The 19,412-nt window shown below is 43.9% G+C and overlaps 1 protein-coding gene across 3 annotated transcripts in view; it reads right to left on the minus strand.

Moving 5' to 3' along the window:
- Nucleotides 1–5,862: 5,862 nt before the first annotated feature.
- Nucleotides 5,863–19,412, minus strand: part of LOC140481975 (uncharacterized protein C2orf81 homolog) — a 42,629-nt gene continuing 29,079 nt past the window's right edge. For all 3 annotated transcript variants that reach the window (XM_072578776.1, XM_072578756.1, XM_072578767.1), the window contains one exon: nt 5,863–6,891. In XM_072578776.1, coding sequence (XP_072434877.1) covers nt 6,037–6,891 — 855 coding nt within the window. In that variant the 3' untranslated portion in view covers nt 5,863–6,036. The remainder of the gene's footprint in view (nt 6,892–19,412) is intronic.

Consider the following 19,412-nt stretch of genomic DNA (forward strand, 5'->3'; position numbering starts at 1 on the left):
GTCTCAACCCTTCTTCATAAAAAAAGGACAAAGTACACCTTTTAAAGCTGTAGTATTGTCACACAATTATTTGCAATAATCCACTTCAAAGCTGAGAAAAACAGCTTCCACTTTCTTAGCAGAGACTGTAAGTTGTGAATTGGATAAGTCAGAGACCTTTCAAAGACAATGGAACCCCTTCAAAATACTGTGCCAATGCTGGAGATGTAAAACAAAATCACAAAGTGCTGGAGAAACTCGACTGGCCTGTCAGCATCTGTACAGACAGAAACAGAGTTAACATTTCAACTGCTGTATGAATCTCTGTCAGAAGTCTTCTTCTGTTCTGTGTTCGTTTCTCACCAGTACAAACAGACACCCCGTTCTACATTTAAAAGCAGCCCCCAAGTTGTGATTAGGTTCTGTATGCAAGTTGGAACTCAATAAGGACATCAAAATATAGCTCTGCAGCCTTATCCCAGTGAAGTGTAAGCAGACATGGGTTACCAGAAGACCATAAGACATAGGAGCAGAAATTAGACCATTCAGCCCATCAAGTCTGCTCTGCCAATCATGGCTGATAAGTTTCTCAACCCCATTCTCCTCATAACCCTTTATTCCCTTGACAATCAAGGACCTATCTATCTCTGTCTTAAATATACTCAATGACCTGGCCTCCAGAGCTTTCTGTGGCAGTGAATTCCACAGACTCCCCACCCTCTGGCTGAAGGAGTTTCACCTTATCTCCAATCTAAAGGGTCTTCCCTTTACTCTAAGGCTGCGCCCTCGGGTCCTAGTCTCTCCTACCAATGGAAATATCTTCTCATCATCTACTCTGTCCAGGCTGTTCAGTATTCTGTAAGGTCCAATTAGATGACCCCCATCCTTCTAAACTCCATCGAGTATAGACCCAGAGTTCTCAAAAGTTCCTCGTATGTTAAATTGTTCATTTCTGGGCCATTCTTGTGAACCTCCTCTGAACATACTCCAGGGCCAGTACACCCTTCCTGAGATATAGGGCCCAAAACTGTGTACAACATTCCAAATGTGGCCTGACCACAGCCTTATAGTTTTAGTATATTAGCTTGAATCAGTTCAAGTCGGTTAACTTGGTAATTTTAGATGCTATTTACAATACATATACATTGCTTGACAGACAAGACCAAAGTGCTGCTTTGTCTAAATACATCCACCTCATAGCTGTCTGGGCTCTCAGCCAAACTCCTTAATATATTCTAATGAAAATACTGTGGAGAGCTGAAATCAAAACAGAACGTGCAAGAGAAACTCAGCAGGTCTGGCAGTAGTTCAAAATTGAATGAGCTATTTTTGGCTGAGAGCCCAAACAACTAGAGCCTGCAGCCCAATGACATACCTGAGCCTTTGTGCTTAATTGGCAATGCTGGCTCTCATGGAACATAGAAGAATGCAGCACAATACAGGCCCTTCGGCCCTCGATGCTGTGCCAGCCTTTCATCCTACTTTAAGATTAAACTAACCTACATTGTTCTACCTGCAGTCCTCCCTTTCTCCTATCTTCCATGTGCCTATCCAAGAGTAGCTTAAATGTCACCAATGTCTCTGACTCTACTACCACTGCTGGCAGTGCATTCCACACACCCACCACTCTCTGTGTAAAGAACCTACCTCTGACATTACAGTGCAGTACAGGCCCTTCGGCCCTTGATATTTCCCCTAAACCTTCCTCCAATCACCTTAAAATGATGCCCCCTTGTGATAACTATTTCTGCCTAGGAAAAAGTCTCTGGCTATCCACTCTCTCTCTGCCTCATCATTTTGTACACCTCTTTCAAGTCACCTCTCATCCTTTTTCACTCCAACGAGGAAAGCCCTAGCTCCCTCAACCCTTCTTCATAAGACATGCTCTCCAGTCCAGGCAGCATCCTGGTAAATCTCTTCTGCACTCTCTCACATCTTCTCTATGGGGAACCAGTAAACAGAACTGTACACAATATTCCAAATGTGGTCTAACCAGGGATATACACAGCTGCAATATAATCTCACAGCTCTTAAACTCAATCCCCCTGCTAATGAAAGCTAGTGCATCACATGCCTGCTTAATAACCCTATCAACTTGAGTGGCAACTGTCAAGGATCCATGGAGGTGGAACCCACCATCCCTCTGTTCCTCCATACTGCCAAGAATCCTGCCTTTAACCCTGTAAGCTGCATTCAAATTTGACCTTCCAAAATGAATTACTTCACACTTTTCCAGGTTGAATGCCATCTGCCACTTCTCAGCCCAGCTCTGCATCCTGTAAATGTCCCATTGCAACCTACAATAGCCCTCCAATAAATACCCACAATTCCACCAACCTTAGTGTCATCAACAAACTTACTAACTCACCCTTACACTTCCTCATCCAAGTCATTTATAAAAATCACAATGAGCAGAGGTCCCAGAACCGATCCCTACAGATTACCACTGGTCACCAAGCTCCAGGCTGAACACTTTCCATCAACTATTCTGTTTTCTATGGGCCAGCCAATTAAGTATCCAGACAGCCAGATTTCCCTGTATCCCATGCCTTCTTACTTTCTGAATGAGCCTACCGTAGGGAACCTTATCAAATGCTTTGCTAAAATCCATATACACCACATTCACCTTCATCAATGTGTTTTGTCACATCCTCAAAGAATTAAATAAGGCTTGTGAGGCATGACCTGCCCCTCACAAAGCCATGCTGATTATCTCTAATCAAGCTATGCTTTTCCAAGTAATCATAAATCTTGTCTCTCAGAATCCTCTCCAATAATTTACCCACTACCAATGTAAGACTGACTTGCCCGTAATTCCCAGTGTTATCCCTATTCCCTTTCTTGAACAAGGGGATAACATTTTCCACCCTCCAAGTGTTTGGCACTATTCCAGTGGACAGTGAGAACACAAACATCATCGGCAAAGGTGCAGCAATCTCTTCCCTCACTTCCCGTAGTAACCTCGGGTATATCCAGTCTGCCCAAGGGACTTATCTATCCTCATGTGTTTCAACATTTCCAGCACATCCTCCTTCTTAACATCAACCTGTTTAAGCATATCAGCCTTTTTCACATTGTCCTCACAAATGACAAGGTAAAAGGGGTGGGAGAGAGGCATTGTTAATCAGAGATATTATCACAAGCTGCAGAGAGGGAGATCATTGAGGATGGTATGTCTACTGAGTCAGTATGGGTGAAGTCAGAAACAACAAAGGAGCAGTGACTTTTCAAATGTCTCATTGCAAATGTCCTGTGATTTCAATCAGTGAAAATGTCAAGTGTCTGGGTTGTAAGCAAAGTTTGTTTTTCAAAAGAGGCGTTAACGTAGTGAAAAGTTACCAATGAATCCCTTTTTGATTGTGTTTTTTTAAGCACATCCCTCTGACACTATCTGGTTAATTGCTTCTATACAATGGAAGTCCCATAGTGCAGTATGAGGGCTTTTTTGTTTCATTTACAGAACATGAGCATCGCTGGCGGTTCCAGCATTTATTGCCCGTCCCTTGAGAAGGTGGGGATGAGCTGCCTTCTTGAACCGCTCTAGCCCACCTGATGTGAGTTGACCCATAATGCCCTTAGGGAGGGAATTCCAGGACTTTGACCTAGAGACAGTGAAGGAATGGCGATATATTTCCAAGTCAGGATGCTGAGTGGCTTGGTGGGGAACTTGCTGGGGGTGGTGTTCCCATGTATCAGCTGCCCTTGTCCTTCTAGCTGGAAGTAGTCGTGAATCTGGAAGGTGCTGTCTGAGGATCTTTGGTGAATTTCTGTATCTTATAGGGAGGGGCAAAATTTGACGGGGGGGGGCTTGATGTGTGTCACTTGGCAGAGGATAGAACGTGAGGTGAGCTGGATGGTGAATGGCTAGTACATGGGAAGGGCTGCAGGGAATTGCAGTTCTCAATGTTACTGGGATGAAGTCCCAAAGATCCAAACCAGCTATCAGCCAACCTTCCTCTTCACCAACAGCCCATGTGGCTGCACTCAGCCTTTCCCTGGGGTCCATGCTTGCAGAGATAGGACTCACCAACTGGTAACCTTCCTGAAGATGGACATCAGGCCCTGTACTAACTCTGACAGAGGCAATTTAGTGCCATCAGCAATTAACGCAGGGTGGATTTCTCTTATTCTAAACAGCATTATTGAATGAAAAGGTTTTTAACAACAGTAGTCTCATGATCACAGATTTTTAATTCAGTACTTCATTGAATTCAAACCTCACCACATACTGTTGTGGGATTTGAACCTATGCTGACAGGACATTAACTTGGAGCTCTCGGTTACTAATTGGCGACAATACCACTACTCTAGCAGCTCCCGACAACAGTCAGCCAACTATTTCAGTTTGTACAATTCGTTCTCCCATTTAGGTTCCGACTCCTCTTCTTTCTCTGATACCCTATTGTTAAGGCCCAGGATATTGTTTGCTCACCTGTCCTGGTTTAAGGACTGAAACCACCTTTAATGTTGGTGACATTATACAGCCAAGGCCCTCTGCTCCTGCATCCCCGTACCAAATTGTATTTTTTTTAACTGTATTTCTGGTTTCACCTTCCAAAATTAATCCCATTACACTTCTTGACACTAATCTGCCACCAACCAATTTACCCCTTTTTCATTCACTAGCAACTGAAAAGGAAAGTGCAGGGCAAGGCGGGGGGAATTAACAGTGGATATGACTTTAGCAGATCACCACTACATATAACAGCTTTACTCTGTATCTAACCCCATGCTATCCCTGTCCTGGGAGTGTTTGATGGGGACAGTGTAGAGGGAACTTTACTCTGTATCTAACCCCATGTTCTAGGAGTGCTGATGATGACAGTGTCAAGGAAGCTTTACTTTCAGTTTAAAGAGTACAAGGTGCTTTACTCTGTATGTAACCCCATGCTGTCCCTGCCCTGGGCGTGTTTGATAGGGGCAGTGTAGAGGGAGTTTTACTCTGTATCTAACCCTTTGCTGTTCCTGTCCTGGGAGTGTTTGATGGGGACAGTGTAGAGGGAGCTTTACTCTGTATCTAACCCTGTGCTGTCCCTGTCCTGGGAGTGTTTGATGGGGACAGCGTAGAGAGAGCTTTACTCTGTATCTAACCCCGTGAGATGTTTACTCTGTATTTAACTGTACCAGTCTCAGGAGTGTTTGATGGGTACTGTTTAGAGGTAGCAATTCGGTTTAAAACAGTAGAGGTAGGTTTACCCTGTATCTAACCTTGTGCTGTACCTGTCCTTTGAGTGTTTAACGTGGACAGTGTAGAGATAGCTTTACGGTGTAAGGAACCCCATGCTGTATTTGCGACAGAATACTAAAGAAAGAAATCGCTTGATTCCATAGCACCTGGTGACCTCCAATTCCATAATCATGAATTCATCTCAAGGATTGTGATGCAGTGGGAGGAACAGTCTCCCAGGCTCCAGGGGTTGGGGGCCTGTATAAATTAGCAGTGGAGACTGAAACCTTGGCCTCTCCTCACTACAGTGATCAATCCAGAGTCGAACTGCTGCAAGAGACAAACTGATTGGAAAGCTCAGGCATCAGCTCTCCACATGAGGGCTGTGTTGGATTAATTTATTACTCAGAGATTCAGAAACACTGTGGATATGATGGCCCACAATCCAGGGACTTTTAGGGTTTGGGTGCTTGTTTCTAAAGTCCTGGATTTGCAGAAGTGTCGATTCAGTGTAGAGAAGCTCCACTATGCTGATCCATAGACAAATGTAAGGAGCCAGGGATGGGTTGAGAGTGATAGCAGGAAAGGATTGGTAATGAGTGTGGTGTCATTACCAGAACTGTAGCTATTACATAGTGTGATGATGCTGACTGTTAGCAGATTGCTCCCTGAACGGCTCTGTCTGTCTGTGAGAATTCCAAGAAGGGATTCAGGTATCTTGTCCATAATTCTTATTTTTTTATTGGCTAGAGGTACAGATTTTATGTCACGCAAAAAATGAAGGCAACTGGGGTAATGTACCCAGTAGGTAGAGGCAGCCATAGAGGACATGTTGAGTAGAGAATGTTCACAGAAGGAAGGGGCTGTGTTCAACAATTCGCCCAAGGGAGTTACTGTAAAATGCTTCTGGATAGGTTGTCAACCAGGAATGGGGGTTTGGCCAGGCTGTTGCAGATGGGTCTTAATCTGCTTAAGTGTTCCTCATCGTATTCAGGATTTTGGCCACAGTTTGAACAGTTTCTGTCCTTGGTCCCATCGGGGATGAACTCAATAAACTCTGGAGTGGTGGAGATAACACATGGCTCTCTCAATCGCAGCCGCTGGGCTGCAGCACCTCTGCCAATTGGTCTGTCACTGTTCGAGCTGTGAAGCTTTACCCTCCCATCTTCTGTCTGTCCCAGGCTCCTCAATTCCTTGTCATTCCCTGGAATTTTCTGCAAGATTCTCCTCGTCTTGTACCTGACGGGGATGAACTTCTTCCCAAAGTTGCCACTTCGAAACACCAAAGGTCTCAGGGCTTCTCCCACAAATGGTCTGTGTGTCTCCGGCTCCAGATCCACGTCGAGCAGTTGGAAGACTGGCCTGAGCTGTTTCCTGGGGAATTGGCTCGGCTTCAACCTTTGAATGGAAGTGACATTCCCAAACTCATCAAAGGTCACACTGTTGTTTAACGGTAGTCGACTGTTCTGGATTTTGAGAACATTCTGGAAATAGGATGTCATTCTGTAAATCTCACAGGGAGGGGGAGGGGGCTCTTCAATACAGGGTGGAGAGTCGAATTGTTGGAACAAATCCTTTTCTGTCTCAGCCAAAGACTTGGTAATGTTCTTCAGCTTGGCTGAACTGAGAGCTCCCCGATGGGGCTTATATCTGTGTCTTTTCTTCAGGACTTTGGGCTGTGTTTGTGGTTCATCTGGTATTGCCAGTTCCTCGGGTTTCTCAGCTTCAATAACTTCACCAGGTTTCTGATGGGAAAACACAAGAACAAAATGGTTACCAGAAATGGACAGGTTACTCACTTTTATTTAAATAATAATCAACTACACAATCCAAATTGTAGTCAAATATGTCACCATGCTTTAGGAATGATATGAAGACACGGTGTCTCAGGAGACCCGGGTTCAAGTCCTACCTACTCCAGAGATGTGTAATAATATCCTCCTGAACACATCGATTAGAAAAACTGGTTCATAATAAATAAAAGGATATGAAAGCTTTGGAAAGTATGGGGGGGGGGAACAGTTTGCAGTTATGTAGACAAACAGACACACCAAGTTATAGGAGAAAGCGAGGTCTACAGATGCTGGAGATATCAGAGTTGAGAGTGTGTTGCTGGAAAAGCACAGCAGGTCAGGCAGCGTCCGAAGAGCAGGAGAATCGACATTTCGGGTGGGAGCCCTTCATCAGGAATTCCTGCCTGACCTGCTGTGCTTTTCCAGCAACACGCTCTCGACACCAGGTTATAGTCCAACAGGTTTATTTGGAAGCACTAGCTTTCAGAGCGCTGCTCCTTCGACAGGTAGATGCTACCTGATGAAGGAGCAGTGCTCCGAAAGCTAGTGCTTCCAAATAAACCTGTTGGACTATAACCTGGTGTTGTGTGATTTTTAACTTTGTACACCCAGTGGACTCCTCCACATCATAGACAAATAGGATAGACCGAACGGATGTAATTAGAGTGAATTAGAGGCCATATGTGAGGAGGAAGAGATTTTGAGGTAATCTAAGAAAGAATATTTTTCATCCAGAGGGTGGTAGAAATATAGAACTCGCTGCATGACAGTTTGGTGGAGGCGGCTATACTCACAACATTTAAGAACCATCTGGATGAGCACTTAGAATGTCAGGGTCCATAGTAGGCTATGGACCGAGAGCCTGTAAATGGGATTGTATAGTACCGAGTCATTCTCTTCTTCTGTATTTTTAATTGTGGACTGAATAGGAAAAGAATAGTTCGAAAAACCAAAGATTGTTGAAGGATTGCGACACTTTGTGGACAGCAGGTAACCTGACTGTCATCAAGTGATTTTTAAACAAAGCTGAGTAGGAATAACTTCTTTCAAAAGGTCATGAATCTGTGAAAGTCTCTATCCCAGAGTGTAGTGAACATCAGGACGTTGAATAAATCTAAAGAGGAGACAGACCGAACAGCTGTTGGTTCGAGCAGTAGTTGAGGATTTGCAGATGCATTGGAACCGAGGGATGTGTACAAATGGAGATTCAGCTGGCAAACCTAGCTGATTGGTCTGTGTGCCAGTGAACAGTTATCAATGATAAAGGCCTTCTGCCTACCTGATTGGTTCCCAGGTAGGTAGACAGCTTGCAGCTGCGAGCGGGTTAGGGAGAAGACATAAGATCTCCACAAGCTCAGGAACTCTCTCTGTTCTCTTCACTTGAAGAAAACCAGTTAATAGCTTCTTCAGCAGTTAGGGTGAACTTTTAATAAATCATAGACCTTTATAAATATAAACCAGTCAGCTTGTGCTTCCTGCAAACAAGTGACACCAACTTTTAAAGTGTTTACGACTCACCTTTAGAATTAATGTTTCTTTGTGGGCACCACTAATAGATTTTTGTTTGTAGATTTGTAGATTGTTTTGCAATCCTGCAAGGTTCTGGAATTTTATTTTAAGCATCCATAGCTTAAAGGAGGAGATTTTCAAAAAGTTTCATTTTGAGTTTTGAACAGTCCTACAGAAGTCTTGGCTGAAGATTGGTCTGTTCTCCTCTTTAGATTTATTGACCCTGGGTTGGAGAATTTCACAGATGCATGACCCTTTGAGAGAGGTCATTCCTCCTCACCTTCGTTTTAAAGGAAAGAAGTGAGGAAAGGGGTCAGAGGAGGTTTTCTAAATTGATTCTCGGAATGAGTGGGTTGTCTTATGAGGAAAAGTTAGCCTTGTTTTCACTTGAATTTAGGAGGGTGTGTGTTTGGGGGGGGGGGGGGGGGGGGGGCGGTGTGTGACTTGTTTGAACACTCAGAATAGTCTAAACACGGTGGATGTGCAAAGGACTTTTCATCTTACCCGCAGGATTATGTACCCGTAGGTTTGTGTACTCACAGGTTTATGTACACGCAGGTTTGTGTACTCTCAGGATTGTTGTAGCTGCAGGTTTGCAGTACAAATTCCTCTGAACACCAACATTTGACAGTTCTGATGACATTGTTTTTCTATTACTCCTACCCAAGTAAATAATCTCATTTTCTCCCACATTATGATCGATCTGCTATCTTTGGCCCATTCACGCAATGTATCTTTGTCCCATTGTAGCCTCTTAGTCCTCCACCTCACAGCTTAGAGCTCCATCTAGTTTTGTATAGACAGCAAATTGGATATATTACACCCAGTTCCTCCTTCCAAGCCATTACTGGCTGAGAGCTTGGCACTGATCTTTGCATTACCCAGCTAGTAACCCTAAAAAAAATGTTTAATCATACTCTGTTTTCTCTCCATTAACCATTCCTTAACCCATGGTAACATATTACACTCAACCTCTTACTTAAGTGACCAGGTCACAAATGTTTCTGTTCGGCAACTTTCACCCATTCACTGGATTTAATTCACTCCTTATTTTTCTGAGACACAAGCGAACTCACTGTCTTTTCTCACTCGACTCAAAGGAAACGAAAAACGTATTAGCATGAGATTGGAACACAAAGAGTCAGAAGATCTCACAGTACAATGGCCCTTCAGCCCTTTGAATCTGTACTGACCTATGATCACTAATCCCACTTTCCAGCACTTGTCCTGTAGCCTTGAATGTTATGGCATTTTAAGCATTCATCAAAGGACTTTTTAAAGGTTGTGAGGTTTCTCACCTCAGCTACCTTCCCCAGGTAGTGTATTCCAGACCACCACCCTCTGGGGTGAAAATTCATCTTCTTAAATCCTTTCTAAACCTCCCGCCCTTGATCTGAAAAATTTTTCCCCACATTATTGATACTGTAACTAAGGGGAACAGCTGCTTTCTATCCATCATACCCCTCATAATCTTGTACAGCTCAATCAAGTCCCCTTTCAGCCTTCTCTGCTCCAAATATAACAATCTTAGCTTACAGGGAGACAGTGAGGTCTGCAGATGCCGGAGATCAGAGTTGAGAGTAGGGTGTTGGAAAAGCACAGCAGGTCAGGCAGCATCCGAGGAGCAGGAAAATCAACATTTCGGGCCGGAGCCCATCATCAGGAATGAGGCTGGGAATCTCGGGAGTGGAGAGATAAATGGGAGGAAGTGGGGCTGAGGAGAAGGTAGCTGAGAGTATAATAGTCGGATGGAGGTGGGGGGTAAAGGTGATAGGTCGGAGAGGAGGGTAGAGAGGATAGGTGGGAAGGAAGATGGACAAATGGGACAGGTCATGAGGATGGTGCTGAGCTGGAAGGTTGGAACTGGCAAAAGGTGGGGAGAGGGGAAATGAGGAAATTGGTGAAGTCCACAGTGATGCCCTGGGGTTGAAGGGTTCCGAGGTAGAAGGTAAGGTGTTCATCCTCCAGGAGTTGGGTGGTGAGGGAGTGGAGCGAGTCTGCTTTAGGGCATGGCTGAACAGCTTCAGGGCAGAGGAGAGGTACTCAATGAGATCTTTGTATAGAGAGATGGGGAACTTCTTCAAGGTAGGAACCTTGGAAAAAGCTTCACAGTAAGGTTGAAATCAACTAGGAGACAGTGAGGTCTGCAGATGCTGGAGATCAGAGGTGAGAGTGTGTTGCTGGAAAAGCACAGCAGGTCAGGTAGCATTCGAGGAGCAGGAAAATCAACACTTTGGGCCAGAGCCCTTCATCAGGAATGAAGGGGGTGGTTTCATCATTCCTGATGAAGGGCTCTGGCCTGAAATATCGATTCTCCTGCTCCTCAGATGCTGCCTGACCTGCTGTACTTTTCCAGCAACACACTCTCACCTCTGATCTCCAGCATCTGCACTGTCTCCCAGTTGGTTTCAACCTTACTGCGAAGCCTTTTCGAAAGATGCCTACCTTGAAGAAGTTCTCCTCTCTCTACAAAGATCTACAAAGAAAGAGGATTCTGGGTAATCCAAGATGGAAGACAGGAAAAACTTCTGGCTGTAACAGCTGCTCTTTTTTTGAGGTATTTTAGGTATTGAAGGTGCTCCTCGAATTCCAGGAGCAGCAATTACAGTTTTATATGCTGTTGCATTGTTTTGGAACTTTGGAAAAAAAAAGTCAAAACAACAGCAGTTTTAAAAGGGAGATGAAGAGACAAAGGAAGCACATGGTGAGGACAGTGCAGGAGAGAGAGAGAGAAAGAAACTGACATCACAGTGTACTTGCACAGTTACTGCCTTTGCTGTTTGAATTCACGTATTGCTGGACATTGGAGTGCATCTGGAAAAATTAACAAACAGTGAAATGCACAACTGATCTTGGAGGAACTATGTGGATGAAGCTCACAGCACAGAATCAGATAAATGAATTGTTTTAAGTGTGGCCTACAGAAAATCTGCAGTAGTGAGTAGAGTGGGTTCTTTCTTGATTATATGTGTTTTGAGATATGTCTCTCGATTAAACTTAAAATATAAGCCAAAACTATTAATTTAACCTGGGGCAGTGTTTTGTCGAGGAATAAGACGGTGTTACTTTCTGGGTCTGTAGATCATGAAGGAGCCTAAATGGCCTTTAGTAGAGTGATATGTGCTTCTTGTCAGATGTGGGAGTTTAAAGTGGGTGACTGTGGATTATATCTGCAATAAATGCTGTTGATTGTGAATCTTATCAGATTGAATGGATCAGTTGAGGAGACAGAAGCAATGAGGAATTTGAAACAGCAATAGATGGATGGCAGTTATAAAAAGGAGGGAAAGTCTCAGACACAGTCACATAGATGGGTTAATGCAGGAAAGGTAAGAGAGGTAGGCAGCTAGTGCAGGAGTGTGGCTATACCCATTTCAAAAATGTATGCTGTTTTGGAAAATGTAGGGGGTGATGGATTCGAAGGGGAACATAGCACAAATAGCCAAGTTTCTGGTATTCAGACTGGCTCTAATGCAACGAGGAGTACGTCGGGTTCCAAGGGAGGTAGTGAGGAAAGAGATCAATCTGAGAGTGGTACAGTTAAGAACACAAGCGAGTCAAATAGTCAGGGCAGGCAGGGACAAGGTAGGACTGCATTTATTTCAATGTAACAGGGAAGGCAGATGAACTCAGGGCATGGTTAGGAACATGGCACTGGGATATCATAGCAATTACAGAAATATGGCTCAGGGATGGGCAGGACTGGCAGCTTAATATTCCAGGATACAAATGCTACAGGAAGGATAGAAAGGGAAGCAAGAGAGGAGGGGGAGTGGCGTTTTTGATAAGGGATAGCATTACAGCTGTACTGAGGGAGGATATTCCTGGAAATACATCCAGGGAAGTTATTTGGGTGGAACTGAGAAATAAGAAAGGGATGATTGCCTTATTGGGATTATAGACCCCCTAATAGTCAGAGGGAAATTGAGAAACAAACTTGTAAGGAGATCTCAGCTATGTGTCTGAATAGTAGGGTGGCTATGGTAGGGGATTTTAACTGTCCAAACATAGACTGGGACTGCCATAGTGTTAAGAGTTTAGATGGAATTTGTTAAGTGCGTACAAGAAAATTTTCTGATTCAGTATGTGGATGTACCTACTAGAGAAGGTGCAAAACTTGACCTGCTCTTGGGAATTAAGGCAGGGCAGGTGACTGAGGTGGGGATTACTTTGGGGCCAGCGACCATAATTCTATGAAAGTTAAAATAGTGATGGAAAAGGATAGACCAGATCTAAAAGTTGAAGTTCTGAATTGGAGAAAGGCCAATTTTGAAGGTATTAGGTAAGAACTTTCAAAAGCTGATTGGGTGCAGATGTTCAAAGGTAAAGGGACGGCTAGAAAATGGGAAGCCTTCAGAAATGAGATAACAAGACTCCAGGGAAAGTATATTCCTGTCAGGGTGAAAGGAAAGGCTGGTAGGTATAGAGAATGCTGGATGACTAAAGAAATTGAGAAAAAGAAGGAAGCATATATAAGGTATAGACAGGATAGACCAAGTGAATCCTTAGAAGAGTATAAAGAAAGTAGGAGTATACTTAAGAGGGAAATCAGGAGGGCAAAAAGGGGGCATGAGATAGCTTTAGCAAATAGAATTAAGGAGAATCCAAAGGGTTTTTACAAATACATCAAGGACAAAAGGGGTAACTAGGGAGATAATAGGGCCCCTCAAAGGTCAGCAAGGCAGCCTTTGTGTGGAGCCACAGAAAATGGGGGAGATACTAAACGAGTATTTTGCATCAGTATTTACTATGGAAAAGGACATGGAAGATATAGAATGTAGCGAAATAGATGGTGACACCTTGCAAAATGTCCAGATTACAGAGGAGGAAGTGCTGGATGTCTTGAAATGGTTAAAGGTGGATAAATCCCCAGGACCTGATCAGGTGTACCCGAGAACTCTGTGGGAAGCTAGAGAAGTGATTGCTGTGCCTCTTGCTGAGATATTTGTATCATCGATAGTCACAGGTGAGGTGCCGGAAAACTGGAGGTTGGCTAACCTGGTGCCACTGTTTAAGAAGGGTGGTAAGGACAAGCCAGGGAACTATAGACCGGTGACCCTGATGTCGGTGGTGGGCAAGTTGTTGGAGGGAATCCTGAGGGACAGGATGTACATGTATTTGGAAAGGCAAGGACTGATTAGGGATAGTCAACATGGCTTTGTGTGTGGGAAATCATGTCTCGTAAACTTGATAAGGGTAGAGCGGTAGATGTGATATATATGGACTTCAGTAAGGCATTCGACAAGATTCCCCATGGGAGACTAATTAGTACGGTTAGATCTCATGGAATACCGGGAGAACTAGCCATTTGGATACAGAACTGGCTCAAAGGTAGAAGACAGAGGGTGGTGGTGGACGGTTGTTCTTCAGACTGGAGGCCTGTGACCAGTGGAGTGCCACAAGGATCGATGCTGGGTCCTCTACTTTTTGTCATTTACATAAATTATTTGGATGCGAGGATAAGAGGTACAGTTAGTAAGTTTGCAGATGACACCAAAATTGGAGGAGTAGTGGACAGCGAAGTGGGTTACCTCAGATTACAACAGGATCTTGACCAGATGGGCCAATGGGCTGAGAAGTGGCAGATGGAGTTTAATTCAGATAAATGCGAGGTGCTGCATTTTGGGAAAGCAAATCTTAGCAGGACTGATACACTTAATGGTAAGGTCCTAGGGAGTGTTGCTGAACAAAGAGACCTTGGAGTGCAGGTTCATAGCTCCTTGAAAGTGGAGTCCCAGGTAGATAGGATAGTGAAGAAGGCGTTTGGTATGGTTTCTTTTAACAGTTAGAGTATTGAGTACAGGAGTTGGGAGTCATACAGGACATTGGTCTCCTTCCTATCGGAAAAGTGTTGTGAAACTTGAAAGGGTTCAGAAAAGATTTACAAGGATGTTGCCAAGGTTGGAGGATTTGAGCTACAGGGAGAGGCTGAACAGGCTGGGGCTGTTTTCCCTGGACCGTCGGAGGCTGAGGGGTGACCTTATAGAGGTTTGCAAAATTATGAGGGGCATGGATAGGGTAAATAGGCAAAGTCTTTTCTCTGGGGTCAGGGAGTCAAGAACTAGAGGACATAGGTTTAGGGTGAGAGGGGAAAAATATAAAAGAGACCTAAGGGGCATCTTTTTCACGCAGAGGGTGGTACGTGTATTGAATGAGCTGCCAGAGGATGTGGTGGAGGCTGGTACAAGTGCAACATTTAAAAGGCATTTGGATGGGTGTATGAATAGGAAGGGTTTGGAGGGATATGGGCGGGTGCTGGCAGGTGGGACTAGATTGGGTTGGGTTGAAGAAGTTCCCCATCTCTCTATAGAATCTACCTTCAGGCACAGCAGATAAGGGACAAAAATGAGAAAGGGACAGTCAACACAGGACTGATGGTGTTGTACTTAAATGCACATGAAACAAGGTAAATGAGCTTATAGTGCAGACTGAAATTGATGTTACATTACAGAGACGTAGCTGCAAAGGGATTCTGGATGGGAACTGCATATACAATGATCCACATCCTATCGAGAAGACAGGCAGATGGACAGAGGAGATGAGTTGTCTTGTCAGTAAGAAATTAAATTAAATCAATAGCAAGAAATGATATCGAGCTGGAAGGTATAGAATCTGTTTAGGCAGAGTTGAGGGGCTAATGAGAAGGCCCTGGTGGGAGTTGTGTACAGGTGTCCTAACAGTCCTCGGGATGTGGGGCAGAAAAATAAATCAGGAGATAGAAAAGGTATAGAAGAAAGGCATAATTAGAAAAAACATGAGGGACTTCAATACGCAGGTGGACTGGGAAAATCAGGTTGGTCGAGGATATCAAGAAAAGGAACTTATGAAACGTCTATAAGATGTTATTGTGGAGCAGCTTGTGGTAGACCCAGTAGGGAACAGGCAATTCTGGATGTCATGATGTGTAATGAGGCAGACTTGATTAGGGACCTGGAGGTGAAGGAACCCCAAAGGGGCAGTGACTATGAAATGATACTACTCACCCTGCACTGTGAGAGAAGAGAGAATCAGATGTAACGCTATTACAATTAAGTGAAGATAACTACAAAGTCATTGGGAAGGAGTTGGCCACCTTGCAGGGATGATGGTGGAGCAGCAATAGCAGAAGTTTCTGAAGGTAATTTGGGAGGGACAGCAGAAATTCATCCCAAGGAAGGAAAAAGCAGACTAAGGGGTGGATGAAGTAACTGAAAAGGGAGGCCGGGGACCTCACAAAGGTAAAAGTAAAAGCAAAACAATGTGGTGAAGTTTAGTGGGAAATCAGAGGATTGGGAAGTCTTTAAAAGCCAGCAGAGGAGAACTAAAAAAAATCAATACTGGGGTAGAAAATGAAATGAGAGTAAGCTATCTAGTAATAAAAAGATTACAAGAGGTTTTTTTTTAGATATCTAAAAGTTAAGAAAGGCAAAAGTGGACATTGGACCACGGAAAATGAGGCTGAATAAAGTAGCAATAGAGAACAAAGAAATGGTGGAGAGTCAGGAGGCAGAAGGGAGTGCACTGGCTATCACTAAAGAGAAAGTGCTGAGGAAACTGACAGGTCTGAAGGCAGATAAATACCCAGACCAGATGGACTGCAGCCCAAAGTTGAAGGAGCCAGTTGAGGAGATTGCAGAGGCATCATTGGTGGTGATCTTTCAAAAAATCACTGGAGTCAGGGAGGGTCCCAGAGGACTGGAAAGTGACCGGAAAGAATATAACATCCCTGTTTAAGAAGTGGGGGGGGGGGGAGGCAGAAGACAGGAAACTATCCACTGGTTAGTAAGATTTTGGAGTCCATCATTAAGAATGAGAGTGCAGAGTACTTGGAATTGCATGGTAAAATAGGGAGGAGTCAGCATGGCTTCATCAAGAGGAAGTCACGCCTGAAAAATCCATTAGAATTCTTTGAGGAGGTAATGGGCAATTTAGATAAAAGACAGCCAGTGGGCGTGATCTATGTGGAGTGCTTTGACAAGGTGCTACACAGCAGACTGCAAAACAAGGTAAGAGCTAATAGTGTTAGGAACAAGATACTGGTATGGCAGAAGGCAGAGAGTGGGGATAAAGGGGTCTTTTTCAGGCTGCAGCCAGTGACTATTGGAGTTCTGCAGGGATCAGTGTTGGGCCTACGTCTTTTCACAATAACAATATGGACAAAGGAACTGAGGGCCATTGTTGATGAGTTTGCAGATGGTTCAAAGATTGGTTGAGGGACAAGTAGTGTTGAGGAAACAGAGAGGCTGCAGAAGGACTTGGACATGCTAGGTGAGGGGGCAACGAAGTGGCAGAGGCAATACAATGTGAGCAAGTGTGGGGTTGTGCATTTTGGTAGGAAAAATAGAGGCGGAGACTATTTTCTAAATGGGGAAAGGCTTCTGAAATCTGAAGCACAAAGGGACTTGGGAATCCTAGTTAAGGATTCTCTTAAGGTTAACTGATGAGTGATAGTCAACATGGCTTTGTGTGTGGGAAATCATTTCACACTAACTTGATTCAGTTTTTTGAAGTGACAACGGTTATTGATGAGGGCAGAGAGGTTGATGTGACCTCTATGGACTTCAGTAAGGCGAATGCAAGACAGGAAACTACAAGGTTCTGCATGGTAGCCTGGTTAATCAGGTTAGATCACATGGAATCCAGGGAGAGCTAGGTGTTTGGCTAGCAGGTAGCAGATAAAGAGTGGTGGTGGGAGGATTCAGACTGGAGGCCTGTGACCAGTCGTGTGCTGCAAGGATTTGGATGTGAATATAGAAGGTATAGTTAGTAAGTTTGCAGATGGCACCAAAAATTGGTGGTACAGTGATCAGTGAACAAGGTTATCTCAGAGTACAATGGGACCTTTATCAGATGGACTGAGGAGTGACAGATGGAGTTTAACTGAGATAAATACTTCACACAGAGGGTGGTGGGTGTCTGGAACGCATTTCCAGCAGAGGTGATAGAGGCAGGCACAGTAGATTCATTTAAGATGTATCTGGACAGATGCATGAGTAGGTGGGGAGCAGAGAGATACAAGATGCTTAGAAATTGGGCGGCAGGTTTAGACAGTACATTTGGATTGGCTCAGGCTTGGAGGGCCGAAGGGCCTGTTCCTGGGCTGTAAATTTTCTTTGTTCTTTGTTCTAAATGTGAGGTGCTGCATTTTGGAAAGGCAAATCAGAACAGGACTTATACACTTAATGGTAAGATCCTGAGGAGTGTTGTTGAACAGAGACCTTGAAGGTTCATAGCTCCTTGAATGTAGAGTCACAGGTAGACAGGATAGTGAAAAAGACATTTGGTATGCTTGCCTTTAATGGTGAGTGAATTGAATATAGGAGTTGGGAGGTCATGTTGTGGCTATACCGAACATTGGTTAGGCCACTTGTGGAACACTGCATTCAGTTCTGGTCTCCCTGCTTTCGGAAAAATGTGAAACTTGATTTACAAGCATGTTGCCAGGGTTGGAGGGTTTTAACTATAGGGAGAGTCTGAATAGGCTGGGACTGTTTTCCCTGGAACATCGGAGGCTGAGGGATGACGTTATAGAGATTTATAAAATCATGAGGGGCATGGATAGGGTGAATAGTCAAGGTCTTTTTTTCCCAGTGTAGGCGAGTCCAAAACTAGAGAGCATAGGTTTAGGGTGAGAGGGGAAAGATTTAAAAGGGACGAAAGTGGCAACTTTTCCATGCGGAGGGTGGTGCATGTACAGAATGAGATGTGAGAGGAAGTGGTGGAGGCTGGTACAATTACAATATTTAAAAGGCATCTGGATGGGTGTATGAATAGGAAGGGTTAGAGGGATTTGGACCAAATGCTGGCAAATGGGACTAGATTAATTTAGGATATCTAGATGGCATGGATGAATTAGACCAAAGGGTCTGTTCCCGTGCTGTACATCTCTATGACTGAATGACATGTGTACTACAGGGAGGGCAGTGGAGGTTCACTAGACTGATGGCAGGATTGTCTTATGAGGAGAGATTGTTTTGACAGGGTCGATATTCACTAGAGTTTAAAACTATGTGAAGGGATCTGATTGAAATGAAGAAAATACCAACAGGACTAGATAGAGTAGACCGTTGGAGGGAAGTCCATAACCAGGGGACACAGTCTCAGGATATGGGGTAGACTATTTAGGACAGAGAAGAGAGAACACGTTTTCAATCAATGGGTAATGAACCTATTGAATTTGTTACTAAAGGAGGTCAGGTCACTGAGAATATTCAAGAGAGATAGATACATCTTTAAATATTAAAGGCATCAAAGGAGAAAGTGGGCACTGAGATCGAGGATCAGCCATGATCCTGGTGGAGAGTGGAGCATGCTTGAGGGGCTGAATGGCATAATCCTGCCCCTGGCTTCTATTTAAGATTCTCCGGAGGCTCGACTGGGAGCTGTGGAGAGGTCATTTCCATTTTGAGAATTTAGGACGAGGGGGTATAATCTCAGAATTATGGTTTCGCCCATTAAACACAGAGATGAGGAAGAATTTCTCCTCTCAGATGGCAATGAATCTGAATGAATGATTTGTCACATATATTGAGAGAGATAACAGCGAAAAGTGTTGCACCATTTTGAGGTATGAAATTGTACGATATAGGTAAAGCAGTGTTGTTTCTGCAGCCATAATTGCTTCTGCAAGGTAATGAACTAACCTACACCATTGTATATATAATTGCTTCAGCCAAGAGCTGAGTTAGCTAAAATATGCATACAACGATGAAACTATATGAAGGGAATACATAATTGCTTCTGCAAGGTAATGAACTAACTTACACAATTGTATAATTTTTTTCAGCCAAGAGCTGAGTTAGCTAAAACGTGCATGCAAACAATGGAATCTGTTACAGACAAATAGGTAAGGAGGGAAAGAACATTGAGTTATGCCACCTTGGCATATTGCCTCCACGTAGGCACCAGAACAAGCCAAGTTAGCTGCAAATAAGGGATAAAACAAATAAGAGTAAGGGTCGCCAGGCTTAAAGTAGTGGGAGAAG

The sequence above is a fragment of the Chiloscyllium punctatum genome, chromosome 1 (assembly GCF_047496795.1).
Source record: "Chiloscyllium punctatum isolate Juve2018m chromosome 1, sChiPun1.3, whole genome shotgun sequence".
Taxonomy (NCBI): domain Eukaryota; kingdom Metazoa; phylum Chordata; class Chondrichthyes; order Orectolobiformes; family Hemiscylliidae; genus Chiloscyllium; species Chiloscyllium punctatum.